At 37.0% G+C, this 16,237-nt stretch overlaps 1 protein-coding gene across 1 annotated transcript in view; it reads right to left on the minus strand.

Moving 5' to 3' along the window:
• Positions 1 to 16,237, minus strand: part of LOC120774567 (disintegrin and metalloproteinase domain-containing protein unc-71) — a 526,730-nt gene that overhangs the window by 207,065 nt on the left and 303,428 nt on the right. The window contains exon 6 of the mRNA XM_040104301.1: positions 14,200 to 14,348. Within this exon, the coding sequence (XP_039960235.1) occupies positions 14,200 to 14,348 (149 nt within the window). The remainder of the gene's footprint in view (positions 1 to 14,199; positions 14,349 to 16,237) is intronic.

A 16,237-nucleotide genomic window follows, 5' to 3' on the forward strand; every position in this document is an offset into this window, starting at 1 on the left:
ATAGTAAGCCGATCTGAACAGTTTCTTCGGAGATTACATTGTTGCCTTAGAAAATAATCTATACCAAATTTGGTGAAGATACATTGTCAAATGTGAAAGTTTTCCATACAAGAACTTGATTCCGATCGTTCAGTTTGTATGGCAGCTATATGCTATAGTCAACCGATCTGAACATTTTCTTCGGAGATTATATAGTTGCTTAAGAAAATAATATATACCAAATTTGGTGAAGATACATTGTCAAATGTGAAAGTTTTCCATACAAGAACTTGATTCCGATCGTTCAGTTTATATGGCAGCTATATGTTATAGTTCCGACAAATGAGCAGCTTCTTGAAGAGAAAATGACGTGTGCAAAATTTCAAAAGGACATCTTAAAAACTGAGGGACTAGTTCGTATATATACAGATGGATGGACGGACGGATGGACGGACAGACAGATAGACGGACATGGCTAAATCGACTCAGCTCAACATACTGATCATTTATACATATGTGTATATACTTTATAGGGTCTCCGACGCATCTTTCTGGGTGTTACAAACATCGTGACAAACTTAATATACCCTATTCAGGGTATAAAAATTGCCGAACATTTTTTTGGCAAAGAGTTAGCCGCAAAAAGTGGAACTTGATTTCAATTCGATGCCTTAATTACTCTATTTTTAATATCAGTCGTTACAGCTGAAATAACGAAAAATATTTATTTCTATTTATGGGCACATGTGTGTGTGTGTGCATATGTGTATTCGCATTCGTATGCAAATTAAATTGGTGCGCAAAAAATTACGTGTGAAAAATGAATTTGATTTCATTGTCAGATTGTCCAGGCCGTCGACTGCCGAATTTCTTGTTTACCGTACTTTGCTTTTAATTGATGCGAATTTTCTGTTGCTGTGTGCGTGAATTATGACATGTCCATAAAGTTTACTTAACTTTTAATTCGGAATTTTTTTCCAAAATTATATAAAGAAAGAAACATTGAATAAATATGGCTTTCAAATATAATAAAAAAAAATTATTTGATAACTAATTAAAAATAATTCATTTTTCGTATTTAATTAATTATTTTCAGCATTCGTATTTAATTAATTACTAGGCAAATGTTAAGAGTTTAAGCTGTGTTATTAACTTAAATTTCAGCACACTTTTGTCTAAAAATATGCAAAAAAGATTAACACCCCGTCGGTAACGTTTCTATACTTGCTCCGCCGTTCGAGAACAGAAAACAAAAATGGACCTTACAAATTTTTTTTTTGTAAGTAGGCGGAAGCGTCAAAGCCGGAGTGCGGAACTTCAAACCGCTAAATCTAACCTACTACGAACTCGGGACTCTCCCACTGAACCCGTTTATTGAGTATTGCTTCGAGGGAGTGATAAGATATTTCACTCTTCTCTATAGCTCGGACTGACGGACGCCTAATCTGTCCTATATGTCTCAGTCTGGTCATGATTGAGGCTGCCGCTTGGTTGAGAGCTTTCGAAATCTCCGCAGACTGACACATGAGTGTCGTCAAATTTTTCACGGTACAACTACTACCGAGTGTAATTTTAAGTTTCCCCTTGTCCTTAAAAAGCGAGTTCAATAAAAGGATACAAGATCAAATTCTTCAAAGCACTCAGAATACGTCGGACAATTCAGACTAATGTCGTGCTGGAATCTGTACAGATGGCATCTAAAAGTCAGGTGGAAATCCAGGTCCCGATGTTGTCTGTCGATTCATGAATGAACGGATCAGTCCACCGTCCTTTCAGTGAGGTTTGCCACTGCTGCTGCTTAAGCTTTTGACTCTCTCTTCTCGTTTGGCTCCAATGGACGGCTCTAAAAACTTGTATAATCGCTTGTATTTGTCACCTCGGATGTCAATGAGCATCATACTGGCTGTAATTTCAGCAGCGTCACTTGATATTGTTCGGAAAGCACCGATTTAGTGACGACAGCCTGTGCACTGTGTTTATTTGTCTGGCTTATGCTTTAACGTCTAGCGCCTGGATCCATATTGCAATGCATATAATACAACCGATCTCATTACCTTTGCGAGTAGACTTCTGTCTTTTGCTCAGCCAATTCTAAACTCATTGAGGAGAGCCATAGGCGCATCATTGCATTTGCTCGGAGGACGTCTAGGTGTTTAGTCCCCGCTACCACAATAAGGTCGTCTGCGTACGTAATTAATTCTACGCCTTTTAGTTGGTGTCTTCTTAGCATCCCATCATACATTAGAATCCATTGAAGAGGGCCTTGAACCCAGCTTTGCGGTAGTCCAATCGAAATGGAGTTGCCTTCATCAATATCCAATAATTTTCGCCAGTTTTCAAATATCTCATAATAATTTTTATAAGATATTAAGGAGCGCGTATGATATACAGAGCCCACTATGTATGTAATGTAATATTTGCCCACTTTGCCGAGTTGAAGGCATTCTTCACATCGCTTACCACTTACTGTGTATTTCGCAGTATTTACGACATTGTTTAGTGCGTCAATGGTGGAATTCTTTTTCATAAATCCGAAATGTCTTTCTGATAATTTGGTTTACGAGTGAATACCTTTTGAATACTATCATGAACTCAACAATGATTTTGTTTATTTTGTATATTTCAAGAATATATTGTCAAAATTTCAAGTCAATTAGGGCAAAACTGACGAAGTTACGAATAAGTTTGTCTCAGTCTTATGAATTTCAGCTTTTTCCCCACAAATCACGTTTTCAAAGTGACTTCAAAACAATTGCTCCTTTTTGGACGAGACGGCGAAGGAGAGCTATTTTGAAAATAGCGATTTTCCAGAGCAAAGGTAGGAGGACTTTATAATCCTACTTTTTCCAAGACATTCGTCTTAGTGCACAAAGTTCACATTACACCAATAGACACTATTTCCATATTGAGAGAAAAATTAAAAATTTAGCAGTAAAATCAAGGAAAGAACGTCAAATTGTATGATAGAAAAATCTAATCCTATATTACAACAAAAAAAAACACAAAAATGGCACAAGAAATTAGCATGTATAACATAGACTAGCATAAACAATCAAAAACTATAAGTTTTGACAAGACAGGGACGACAAGAGCAAAAATCATAACCTAATTGAGACAATGAGATGAGAAGTGACGAATCGAAGGCGATACGGAAATACATCAATATATTTGAGGTAAAATATTATTATTTGAAAGTAATTATACCCTGAACAAGGTATACTAAGTTTGCTGCACCGACACACAGAAGGAAACGTAAGAGATCCTATAAAAATATATGTATAAATGACCAGCACGACAAGTTGAGTGGATTTATCCATCTTCATCTGTCTTCCCGTCCATATATACAAACTAATCCCTCAGTTGTTGAGATAGCATATAGTTTCTACACAAACTGAAAGATCGGAATACAGTTCTTGTACAGAAAACTGTTTTATTTGACTAGATGTCTTTACGAAATTTGGCATGTGTTATTACTTAACATAATGGTTCAAGCTCCGAAGAATTTGTTCAGAACGGTTAACTATAGCATAATGCTATCATACAAACTAACCGTTAAGAGTTCATTTCAGAAATCTTTCGTATTTGTGAAGGGTGTTATAGCCAGAAGAACGTCAAAAGTCGTCGAAAAGTTTACTGTTACAGTTCACTAGACGTACAGAGCATTACGTTATTCGTAATGTAATTCTGAAAGGGTTTAAATTCTAATGTGAGAATTCTTTTGTCCATATATTTCCTACTCTTTTGGTATTTGCTTTCAAGTGTTTTTTGTTTTTTTTTTTTGTTTAACAGAACTCAATTTCCTCACTTGTATGCATTAACTAAATGGCAGATAAGTATCCGAAACACAGCACTTTTTCCGAGAAACTCTCTCAGCTCTCTATTTGACGTGTGACGTGTGAATGCTTGCTTTTGGCAGTACCGCTGCCGGGCATGGTTGAACGCGTTGCACGCATTTTTGGCGAATACCCATCCGGTGGGCACTAAAAACCTACTTAACCGATTATTTTTTATTTTCAATAAATCTCAACTGCGCCTGCAGATTTATTTCTTCGCTTGGCGTTGGTGTGTGCCTTATATTGTGAAAACCTTGTTTTTCGATGATTTACAGCGCGGTGAATGGCGTTGAAGCGACGTTAAGTCGAAATCTTCGTGGTGCGCGGTGTGTGTACTAACACAAATGCAGACAAAAACACACACACACATGAGTGTAGTATGTAGTGGTGTGTACAGGTATATCGGAAAATGGGGGGTTGCATTGTGTGCCGGAGATTTGTGCCGCCGTACGTTGCGCTGCGGACAATGCTTAGCGGACTCAGCGCTGATTTCTCGCCATAAATCAAAATGTACAACCGCCCTCAATGCCAACAAATGCCACAAATTTGGTGTTTTTGTTTTTCTTTTTAACATGCATGAAGGCTCCAGCTTCTCACCCTTGCTGCGGGCTATTTTCCCAAGCATTTTTTTTTAACCTATTTTGTTCAAAATGTTGATATGTAGGTGGGTAGGCAACGCGAGTTCACCTTTTTCGTTTTATTTCGATTTTTTACGTATTTTCGCAATCAATCATTTTCCTTTCGGGCAACAACAACAGCACCTATTGGCCCCTTTTAAGTACAAACACTGTCCCCTTCTATATTCTCTTTTGCGCCGTTCTTAAGAAATGGCAAAACCCACTCAATATTATGTACAGCAAATCCAGAATTACCGCAAAGCAGGACAGAAGCACTCAACCGTTAGCAACTGCTGGCATGGAGTGGTAGTATGGATCAGCTGCTGCGGCAACAGTCACTTCATTAGTAGTAAATAATTTTTAATGGGACACACATTTGTTGCCAATTGATCAATAATAATTTCATCCTCATTGCGTTTATTACCCACTTTTACTTTCACAGTTCTCCTCGAGCGATTTGGCAGCAGCTCCGCAACCTCTCGCTCCGCGCAATTTAGAAACAATAAATCAAATAAAAATCACAGATTTCTTGCGGATAACTCGACATGAGTTGGGATTTAGTTTAAGAACGCGGATTGCAATAAAACAGCGCCGGGATGTATGTTCATCCACTCGATGCGAATGCACATATATCACAACTGCCTGGCAGTCGCATTGCTGGCTGGCTCCGTGTCCGGCCATTAAATAAAAAATTTAAATTGTTATTACGTGCTCCATTATTTAATGAAGCCGTAAATGTTGCATTGTATGTGCCTCGCTGTGTTTCTATACGAAAATGGTTGATTATCAAGCCACCACTACCACTACTAAGCGCGGTTAACACTGACATTTATATGCGCCGAGAGAAAAGATGTATCTTGTGATCCCTGCGCTCTAATGAAGAGCCATGCCCTAGAGCAACGGCGAAGTAGGCCAGTGAAGTTGCAAGTTCCGAAATAAGTGCACATTAATATCAGCCTGTAGGTAAGTAAATTAGGGTGGCTCTAAACAATTGATTTCAAAAATTTTAAAGCAAAGAGAAAAAGTATTAAACTAAAAATGCCACTCAGAGTGCTTTGTACCAATTATAATGGAATACAAAAATCTAATTATTTTACTTTTTATCTTTAAACTAACTTTAGGTTAGGTTAGGTTAAGTTAGATAGCTGATCACATATCGTACGTGGACTACTGTATGTAGTCCTTTGTTAAGACATAGAAAAAGAAAGAAACTCCTATGTACGAACTTATAAATTAGCAAAACGCTTAGTAGCCAATATCTAGATCTTTTGTCATCGATCTTGTGACGAAAGGCTTTTTAGAAAGCGCTTGTACCGATGACTATTTAGTAGTAGAACACAAGAGGATACTACTGATAGCGGTTTTAGTGTGCCTTTTCTTGCTAGCTTATCATCTTTACAATTTCCTGCGATTCCGCTGTGGCCTGGCACCCATACCATTCTAATCAATAATACACTCAATTCTATTGATGAACGTACTGTTCAAGGCTGCACTCCGGAGCACTAAATCCCCTACTACCTTAATGGCTGGAACCCCCGGCTATAAAATAATGCAATAGTCGGGAAATTTGAAGCTGAGGTTGATAGAGATCTCCTGACTCTAAACCCCGCCACCAACCTTTCCCACAAGATTTGACCCATCCATAAATAAGCTTACTTCCCCTCTTCTTCAACGGCTTCTTTCCACCCACAACTCCCTCGCCGGTATATGAGCAGATAAGGGGCTATCAAAGTTCGGTTTGGCGACTCCATGATCCAAGTGATCCGGTATGAAGTCAAAGTGTGGGAAGATTCTCTGATTGTCTGAGTGTGATAGCAAATTTCGCAGCCATACACCTTCCAACGATGTCTACGGGCATTATGTGCAAGATGGCGTTAAGTGTCATGGTTGGAGTAGACTTTAGAGCACCACACATGCTAAGAGCGCCGCTTGTCTCTCTAGACTGTGCTCAATCGGTTACGACTCTGATATGCCCCTGCGTCAGCTTGTACACAGTACTCAGGAACTTTCCTTTCACCATCACCACCCGACAGCAACGATCCTCAAGTGTTTGACGCAGGACGTTAACGAGCAGGATTCATAGAAGAGCAGAGAGAACTCCAGCTTGTTGGGTTCCCCTACTCACATTTCACCGAGCGCGTGCGTTGCTCCATTATCCTTCAATCACTCTGTCGCACAAAGTTGTTTGAGATTTGATTCAACCCCAAAACCATCCAGAATATTAACGACTGTTTCCGGCAGGACGTTATTAAAAGCTCTTTCAATATCAAGGGAGGTTCCGACAGCAAATTCCTTAACCCTAATGGCGTCCTCAAGCCATGACTCTCGCAGGGTAGTATCCACTGACTTGTCTTTATAATAAGCAGGCTGCGCATCTATTAGATAGCTCCTCGGAATGCGCCTCCTTATGTGTTAGTCCATCAGTCTCTCCAGAGTTTTTAGTAAAAAGGAGGGGGGGTTAATGGGCCTAAAGTCCTTGGCCGTAACTTGGGAGTCCCTACCAGCTCGGGATGAAACTTTTAGCTAATTTTCGAAATTTTTGAAACAGCATAAAGTTCGAGTGAAAAATTGGATGATCTTAGTATTATCCTTACCTGGAAATAAAATTAAGCAACTTTTGAAAAATTAAAACGAGCCTGAAACTCTTTTGATGCATAGAGTCAACCATACTAAGAACTCGTATCTAAAAGTTGAAAAGTTGGTCTCAACTAAAATATTGGCTATGTACGAAAATTAGTGGAATGACAAATCGAAATTTGGCAAAACATAAGTATGTATGTGTTTTCTTTCAAGCGATAGAATATTAAACAGCAGTGAGACCCTCTAAAAAATTCGAATTCTGCTCAGAAAAATTTACGACATTTTAGATTGTTTAATCGAATTTAAAGGCTCCACTAGAATACTAAAGGAACCATTTTGTTTGCAGGAGATTCTAAATACAAGTTAGGGTAGCTCGCAGAACTAAAAAATTCTTTTAAAGTAATTTTTTGGGATTATTTTAAAAATCGTTCAGAAGAGAGAGGTTATTGGGGACAAAAATTATAGCACACACTTTTCTTCTCAAAAAGCTATTCATTTGTCGAAACCGCCGATATCGAACCAGCGAAAGTTCGCATGGGTTATCAAAGACAAAACAAATAAAGACCTCTTCATATCCTTTTATGCTTAAAGAAATGTAACTATGAAAGGTGTTATACCTTTGTTGCAGCCGAGCCGTTTCTTGTAAATGTAAAAAAATTGCTATTAATTATGTTAATTAAATTTTGAGAAAAATCTATAACAAATTTTTCACACCTTAATGTGTACGCCCACCACACATACTTGCACATATCCACACAAATGTTCGAGTACACATCTTCCACCAATTTTAAATGCTACCGCACGTGCCTTACTGCAATCAACATTCAGACTTTTCTAGGGCTAATGCACGACCAATGTATCTCTGTATGTGTGTGTGTGTGCATGTTTGGAATCACACATATCAACATTTGCTCGTGCATTGCTGTTCGCCGCTGATGGCACTTTGGCATTGCGAGGCATATCCGTACTTTGTATTAATTAATGGCCAACTTAAGTGTATTAGCTATGTTTAGCCGAGCTTTAACAAATGGCTGACACAGATTAATCGAGAGTTTGCACGCGTGATAATGTTTGCTGGCTGTGCGCTGTTTAACTATATACTAACGTTGAGAGCGAGAGCAAATACTGAAGTTGATTAGTCTGCTTTTAAGTTTACCAAAATTCTTCTATCGCAAACTCAACGGCATTTATTATACGGATTGATTTGAAAGATTTTGTTCGATTTTTCGTTTTATGTTTTTTTTTTTTTTTGAGTGAGAGAGGAGAAACATTGAACGAATTATTCTTTCTGAGATATTGTTAGAACATGTGAGCTAAATAAAGTTTAAGTTAAGGTACGTGAATATTATAAGAAAAAAAATATTATTTCTAATTATTGTAATGTATATACAAGTAGGGTAGTCAAAAAAGTCTTTTTGTATTACTAATCAAGCTACAACTTATTTTTTTATATTTAAAATAAATTTTAATGAACCAAATATATACCACTTTGGTCGACCACTTTTTGCCATTTTTTCGCTAGAGACATTATTTCATCAGTGTAAAACTTTAATGGTTTCTCGGCGAAAAACTGCAAAAGTAATTTTCACAGGCTTTTCTTTAAGCCAACTTTACTCCATTAAGGTAGTTCTGCTTAAACCGAAACAAATGGTAGTCCGATGGTGCAAACTCAGGTCTATATGGTGAGTGCATCAAAACTTCCCAGCCAAGCTCTCCCAGTTTTTGCACATGTATGTAGTACATTGTCGGAAATGTTATTGGTCTAAAAACTTGCTCTAGATTTAATTTAAAATATTTATAACATCATAATTTATTGCACTTAATAATCTTCTCAAACGGTATTTATGTTCCTGTAACAGTCAATCACGCACAATTTTGGTGTCTGCACGTAGGACAATTGACGAAAATAGCAATAAAATAATGAAAATCGGAGAGCTCCACTGTCAACTAAGCATTGCTTCGATCGTTTAGGAGCTAAACAAGACACAAAACATCGTTAAAAGCCATTTAAAAAAGGCTGGATATAGACAGAAGCTCGATGTATGCCGCCGTCGAGTCGCGGTAAGCTTACGGAAGCGATAGTCAAGAAACAATCGCCCAAAAATGGCCAGTTTTGGACAATAAGGGAAGAAACTTTGTATTATCAGCAGATCGTTAAAGCACACATCGATAGTTATTCGACAGAAGCTCTGTGAAATTAGGTGCGAGGTTAAAATGTCACCTTCTTATAGTCCGGACCTTGAATCAAATGATTATTGCTTGTTTCTGTCTGTGACGATTGGATTTGAAGGTGAAAAATTCGTCTCAAACGAAAATTTTGAAATTTGATTTTTTCAATTTTTTTATTAGTTTTTTAAAAAATCGATTTGTCTTATTCTATAATATATTCTTAATGTATTATACACAATTATATTTACAAATACTCAAAACAAATTTCATATCGTTTCGGTGAATATTTTCGAAGTTACACGTAAATTGGGAAAGGCGTTTCAGAGTGCTTGGAAGTACAACGCTAAACTTTAAACGCGTTTTTCTCAAAAAGATGTTCTCAAAGTCGGTGAATACTATTAGTCGAAAGCGGCTTAACCAATTAATCTCAAATTTTAACACAGCTTCTTAAATATACTTTTTAATAATTAAACGAACATTTTTTCTCAAAGATAAATATTTTTTTATAAACAATTTAAGGCCGAAATTGTGGTCAAAAATCGATTTTTTTTAGAAACCGCAATTTTTTAAAAAAAATTTATTTTGCTTATTCTCTCTCTTTATTACTACACTTAACATTACTTTAACGAAATCTGTTTGGTTTTTTAACTTTAAAGGATCCAATCCAGAGATATAGTGGTCACCGCAAAACGTCTTTTTTGAGAAAAGTTCCCGGAGATCAGCTTTAGTTCTTTTGCAAATAAATATGTTTACTGATAATAAGTCTTTGAATAAAGACACAAGATGTACACATTTTTGGATCAATAAATATAAAAGTTTTCTCAGAAAAAAACTCTGGTAAACTCGCTTTTTTCGGCTTTCTAACTGCATATAACCTCTTAGGGTTTTGCCTTTTATTTTTTTAAGACGCATTTTATATATAATTTTTTTTTTTTTAATTTTCGTCTATTAATATTAAAATTTCAATTTTTTTTCAAGCTCTCAAAACTATTTCTCCACTCCGACACTGAATGCGCAAGAAAATTCAAACTTTCGCAAATTCATTTTGAATAAACTCTAAGTGTCCTTAATCCTCACGCAAATTAATTAAACATTAAAACATTTTTGCTGCCGCCATCTTCGTTTTACGCATTTGTTTTACGCACAATACAGTTGCACGCATACACCGTTATTTCACGGTATGCAAATCGCTTCTTCACAATTACAGCACTTGCTCCAACATTTAAATAGCCCATTAAGGCAAGGCCCACGCCGCCACGCTAATGCTAACGCCAACGTCAAGGCAAATCGGCAAATCCACGCTACCTTATCAATGTTCCTACTCATTTGGGTAATTGCTGCAGAAGTAAATCACATTTAACTCACTCTCAATAAGCCACGAGTTGTGATTGAGCCTGTCCCAGGAGATTATTAATTACTCTGCTAAACCAAGCAGCTTGCGGGGGGAGTGCCGGCGGCTGCACTCCGGCGCTAGCTGGCTATTCATACAAATCCACAAGCGTTTTGTTGCTGTTATTGTTACGACTAAATTGTGAAATATGCCGACCAAGCAAGCGTTCTGCAACAACAACAAAATGAATTGGAAATATTTCGAAGAGCGAAAATTTCCGAAAGAACAAACATTTTTCGTTTATTTGTAGCATTTATTTTTGTTTCACTGCCGATTTTGTAGTTCTGTTTGTTTTTGTTCTGTGTTTTGAATGCATGTAATCACGTGGGTTGCTTTACGCGTTTATTTGCCTGTCGAGTTGTAATTGGCCGTTATTGGCTCGTGTGTCCGTCGTTTGCTGTCTGCATGTTATTTACATGAGAGCAAATATTTCCGACATTAAGTTAATTTGAATTCGAAATGCGTGCCGCATACCAAATGAAATTGTTTACTGGCGCAAAAACAACAAAACACGAATTTTGCTCGACGTCAAATTTATGCAAAGCAGTTGAAAAATTAAAAATGAAATTATTTCGGCATTACTTTGTTTTGAAAACTTTGCAATTTGCACATAAAATGGTTACCGAGTTAACTGGAGTGTTAAATAAATTTGGAAATTCAGAGTATTGTGATGATGATGGCGCCGATTGGGGGACTGTGAATTTGACAAGGGCTTTACCAAAAATGATTGAAGTTTAAAGCAACGTAAAAAAATGAAAAATATATTTTAAAGAATTTAATGAACTGTAAAAAATTATTGCACAGAAATATTTGCAAAAATATTATTCTATACGAGAGTGGGTTTCTTCTAGAAAGCTACTTTATATTCACTATCCTCTTTTTTGGAAGCTTAGTTACTATTTGTTGCTTAACCGTACTTTTTCATATTACATATGAAAACTATATTTCATTAAGTGCTACGTTTTTTCACTTTAGTGTTATAGCTTTCATGATTTTATGACCTTTTTTATAATGTCAGTGTTGCAGTGTTGAAATTTTGATACAAAATGAATGACTCGGTGCGAGGGAATGACTGTTGAAATTATATAAAATAAATAAGCAATATTTCTTAATAATATTTAGGTCCCAGTGTGGCTTTAAACCTCACAAATCCATCATACACCAGATTTTCACAATACGTCAAGTCCTGAAGAAGACGCTTAAAATCGCTTTTTTGTGTGGGATCACTGCGAAACTATGTACTATCCGTTCCAACAAAATCGATCCCTTCCATATCTTACTAGGTTTCAGACTGAGATTCCCTCTCGTGCGCCATTTTCAATATAATAGGAAACGCTATACGTAACGCTAATCAGAAATTCAGAACTGGAGTATGCGGATGATATCAACATCGTAGGCTTTAAAAAAGGAGCTGTTGATGTAGCCATTTCCAGCTTAGAAAAAGAAGCGAAGGCGATTCATCTTGTGGTCAACAAGAACAAGACAAAGTACCTTCAGGTCATTTAGTTAAGGGGTTTGTACATCTCGGAACAAACGTAAAAAATCTAAGCCTGGAGATCAAACGCAACTTTCGGATCGGTGGGCAATTGCGAGTTATATCCTTTCTCGACAAACAAAAATTTTGCCCCATAAGTTTCTCATTATTCGCGTCCTATTATACGTTAACGACCCAAAATGAGAAAGCCCTTGGAATTTCCTAGAGAACTGTTCTTCGCAAGAGTTTTAGAGCTGTCCGCGTGAGCGGTGCATATCGAAAAAGATTGAACCAAAAACTGTAAAAATTACAATAAATGCGCTGGTTAGGCCAAGTCGTTCGCATGGAAGATGATAATCCAGCGAAACACTTCGCCTACTGGAGCAACATTAGTGGACAAACGAAGCACGGTCGCCCGCGCGTCCAATGGAAGGACCAAGTACATAACGACCTGTCTGCACTCTAGATGTACAACTGGTGTGATCTCTGAAAAGATAGAGGCAACTGATGAAGTTTTATGTTTTTGGCCCAGATCGACCCATATTTACAATGCCAATGAAGAAGAATATATAGATCCTTAATAGCTGTTGTTAAGCATTAATTCTGTGCTGGCTATTGAAGCTAAATATCGTTTCACATATAATCGTATTGAAGTTTTCAAAATGTTGAAAGAAGAAAAGGTGTAATCTCATCAACATTTATTTCTTGATGGTGCCGTCTTGTCGAAACTAAGAATGAAAAACCTTGAAACGTATGAGCTTTAGCAACTCAGTAGAACTGGCTGAAATCAATCAGAACAACATTTTGTGATGAGGCCAAGGAGTCCATTGAAATAAGAGAGTTTTAATCCAACCTTAGGAGTTACTGATGAGTTTAAGAAGACTCGTTGATATAAGAGAATTTGCTTTCACTAGAAGTTAGTTTTTAATATCCCAAAATACTTGGCTGTTAATCTCCAACTGTTATTTTTTCTCCCAGTGTTCAGCTTTAATACCGACCCCAACCTAATCTATTATGTAATTGATGTATGATCTTAAATTGAAAGCGTACAAAATACATGTTATGTAAGGGCGGAAGCCTATCGACCTTCCCTAGCGATATCGCTTTTGAGACGAAGAGCAACATGAAAAGATTCTAGACCTGCATTTCATTCAAAGAACCAACGATTTGGTCTAGTTTGTGGCCTGGTGAATTATCGGTCCAAAACTGATGCCGGTGGGAACGTAACCGTCAATGGAGACCGTTATCACGCCACGATATCCGACTATTTGATGCCTAAAATAAAAGCAACAAGATGCCCACTTCCCACACATCGCATCAATCAATGAATTTACAAGAATTGAGAGAACACTTTCTTGAGCACATAATTTCACATTATTGGACGGTCCATTGGCCACCAAGATCGTGCGAAATCACACCGTTAAACTTTTTTCTGTGGGCATATGCAAAGTCTAAGGTATATGCGGACAATCCCGCTTTGATTTAGGTTTTGGAAAAAATATCACTCGTGTATTTCGTCAGTTACGAGTCAAAATTCATTAACGAGTCATTGAAAATTGGATTCAATGTATGGACCATCTGAGACATACCCGTGACCAATATTGGAAAGAGATTATCTTCAGAAAGTAAACGAAGAATAATCTTTTGTATTATAAAAAAACGATCCCCACTAAATTTGAAGCTACTGTGTTTTTTCTTTAATAAAGTAGAGAACCTCAAAATGGATCAGCCTTTGTAAGTGAAGTATAATATTACGTAAAGTCCACGACAACTCGTCAAATTCCTGAATTGTTTGTATGCATAAGAAGAGTACATATAATATATAGCTCTAACTGAAAATTAAATGCGAAATTAGCAAAAAAAAGAAGTTAAGCGCGCAAAATGAAGGTCTATGATCAAAACTTAAATTACAACTTTCAACTGTATGATGAAATAAATTGTCGACTAAGTATGTAGTATGTATGCAGGGATTGTTTGAATGATAGATAACTACGCATGTATGCATGTAAGTATGTGGGTATGAATGTATGAATGTACGAATGTAGTTTGTAGTATGTAAAATGCACCTACCGTTCCGGTCAAATTGTTTAAAGTACGTATATTACGTTTTCTACGCTTACGCAATTCTAAGTAACGCAAACGTTTTCGTGTTCGTACCTTTGGTGGGCTCACTTCACGCGTTGATATGCCCATCTTTTCGTGGTGCCGCAGCTGCACCGGATAAATGATCTGATAGTAATGACCGCCGATACGGCGTACTAGTTCCTGATTTTGACGATACTCCTTAAGGAGGCGTTCCACTTCACCTGCAATGAGAGGAGCATAATGATAAAATGAGTAAATTTGATAGTTCAAAAATGGAAGAAGTAGATATACAAATAAAAAGTTTATGTCTACCATAAGCGTGAACAGATATTCAGGTACAGTTTTCCTTAAAAAATATCTAGAAGAAGGTTCATTATAATAAATAAACCAGTAAAGCAGATATAACACTTTAGGCCAACAAAATCTAACAGCCAAACAGTTGGGGGTTGTAAACCAACGCTGCTGCAATTTACATGGAACCATCGCTCACATAATAGAGCAACGGAACAACGATTCATTCCTAGTCTGATGATTCACCTAAATCGCGGAGACAAACTTTTTGCACAATTATCTGCATCTTTAATATATGCTTTGAAAGAAAGGATTTAATGTCTTAAAAGAGGGTCAACTGTATGTTTAGTAGTAGTCAAGAAATTCCAGGTTTAAATCACCAAGAATTTGTGGTCCTTATCGGAGGAGGATACTTTTCATTCTAGGCTTTGGTTTATGAGCTAATTCTTTTGCCTTGAGAAAACCGCAGATGATTCTGTTATATTTGTAGAGAATTGCTTTTTGTCAAACTTTATTCTGACTACTAGCTAAAGCTGAATGCTGACATAAAATCTATATTTTGGCATTAAGGCAAAAGGAGCCTTCATTTAACTACTTGTACCTAATCGGCATTTCCTTGCAATGAAATGTTATCTGAAAAAAGACGATGTAAATAAATATCATGTATTTCATAGAATGTTGGCTACTGAGCTTTGAGATGATATCTATAGTGAACCTAGAGGTCTGTGGGACAACAACTGCTGCTACAAAACGAACTAAAGGAATTTAAAACGGTCTAAAAAGGGCGGTATATCAGAGACAACTTGCTAAATGAGGTTCAGTGTAATGAAGTATTGGTCCTCATCAAGTATATTAAGTTTGCCACGAAGTTTGTAACACCAAGAATTAAGCGTCGAAGACCCTATAAAGTAGATATGGTTTTGAAATTTTGCAAACGTCATTTTCTCTTCAAGAAGCTGCTCATTTGTCGGAACTGCCGATATCGGACCACTATAACATATAGCTGCCTTACAAACTGAACGATCGGAAAAAGTTCTTGTATAGAAAACTTTTGCATTTGACAAGATATGTTCACGAAATTTGGTATGGAATATTTTCTAAAGCAACAATGTAATCTCCAAAGAAATTGTTCAGATCGGCTCACTATAGCATATAGCTGCCATATAAACTGACCGATCGGAATCAAGTTCTTATATGAAAAACTTTCACATCCAACGTGGTATCTTCACCACCGGTTAAAAAATTACTTCCACTTCCACATATATATGTGTGTACGAGCGTGCGAACACAAATAAATTTCATTGTTTGTAAAACAGCAAAAACAAGCTCTAATTAATGGATAAGAAAATGCTCACAATAACAACAAATAATCACATATTTTCTATCTGGATTTCTAAGTTTTGTGATGTCAGTAAAATAATTCGATATTTTTTTAAGCGCTGGAGCACTGGCACGACAAACAAAAGCCGACGAAAGTCAGTGGCAGTTGTGGGTGAAAGTCTTCAAGGAAATCAACGCCGAACAGCAGTTTAATGCACGTGTGTTTGTGTTCGTGTGCGGCGAATAGGGAAAGAGAAACTTTTCAATTTAGTTTCCGCTCGAAATTTTCAATTAAATTTACCTAGAGAGAGTTTCCGTAGCTAATGGCAGCAACACAACGGAGATGCTAACCTCAGGCGCAGCTGCAAAGAGCTGCGCCGCACACAAACAGGAACAGAGCTAATTCGGTTGAACAGCCGCAAACACACATACACACACACAGCGGGGAAAGAGTGAATTTTACTATTTGATGAGTGTGCAAAACTTTTAATTATAACAA

This window comes from Bactrocera tryoni, chromosome 4 (assembly GCF_016617805.1).
Source record: "Bactrocera tryoni isolate S06 chromosome 4, CSIRO_BtryS06_freeze2, whole genome shotgun sequence".
Lineage (NCBI taxonomy): Eukaryota > Metazoa > Arthropoda > Insecta > Diptera > Tephritidae > Bactrocera > Bactrocera tryoni.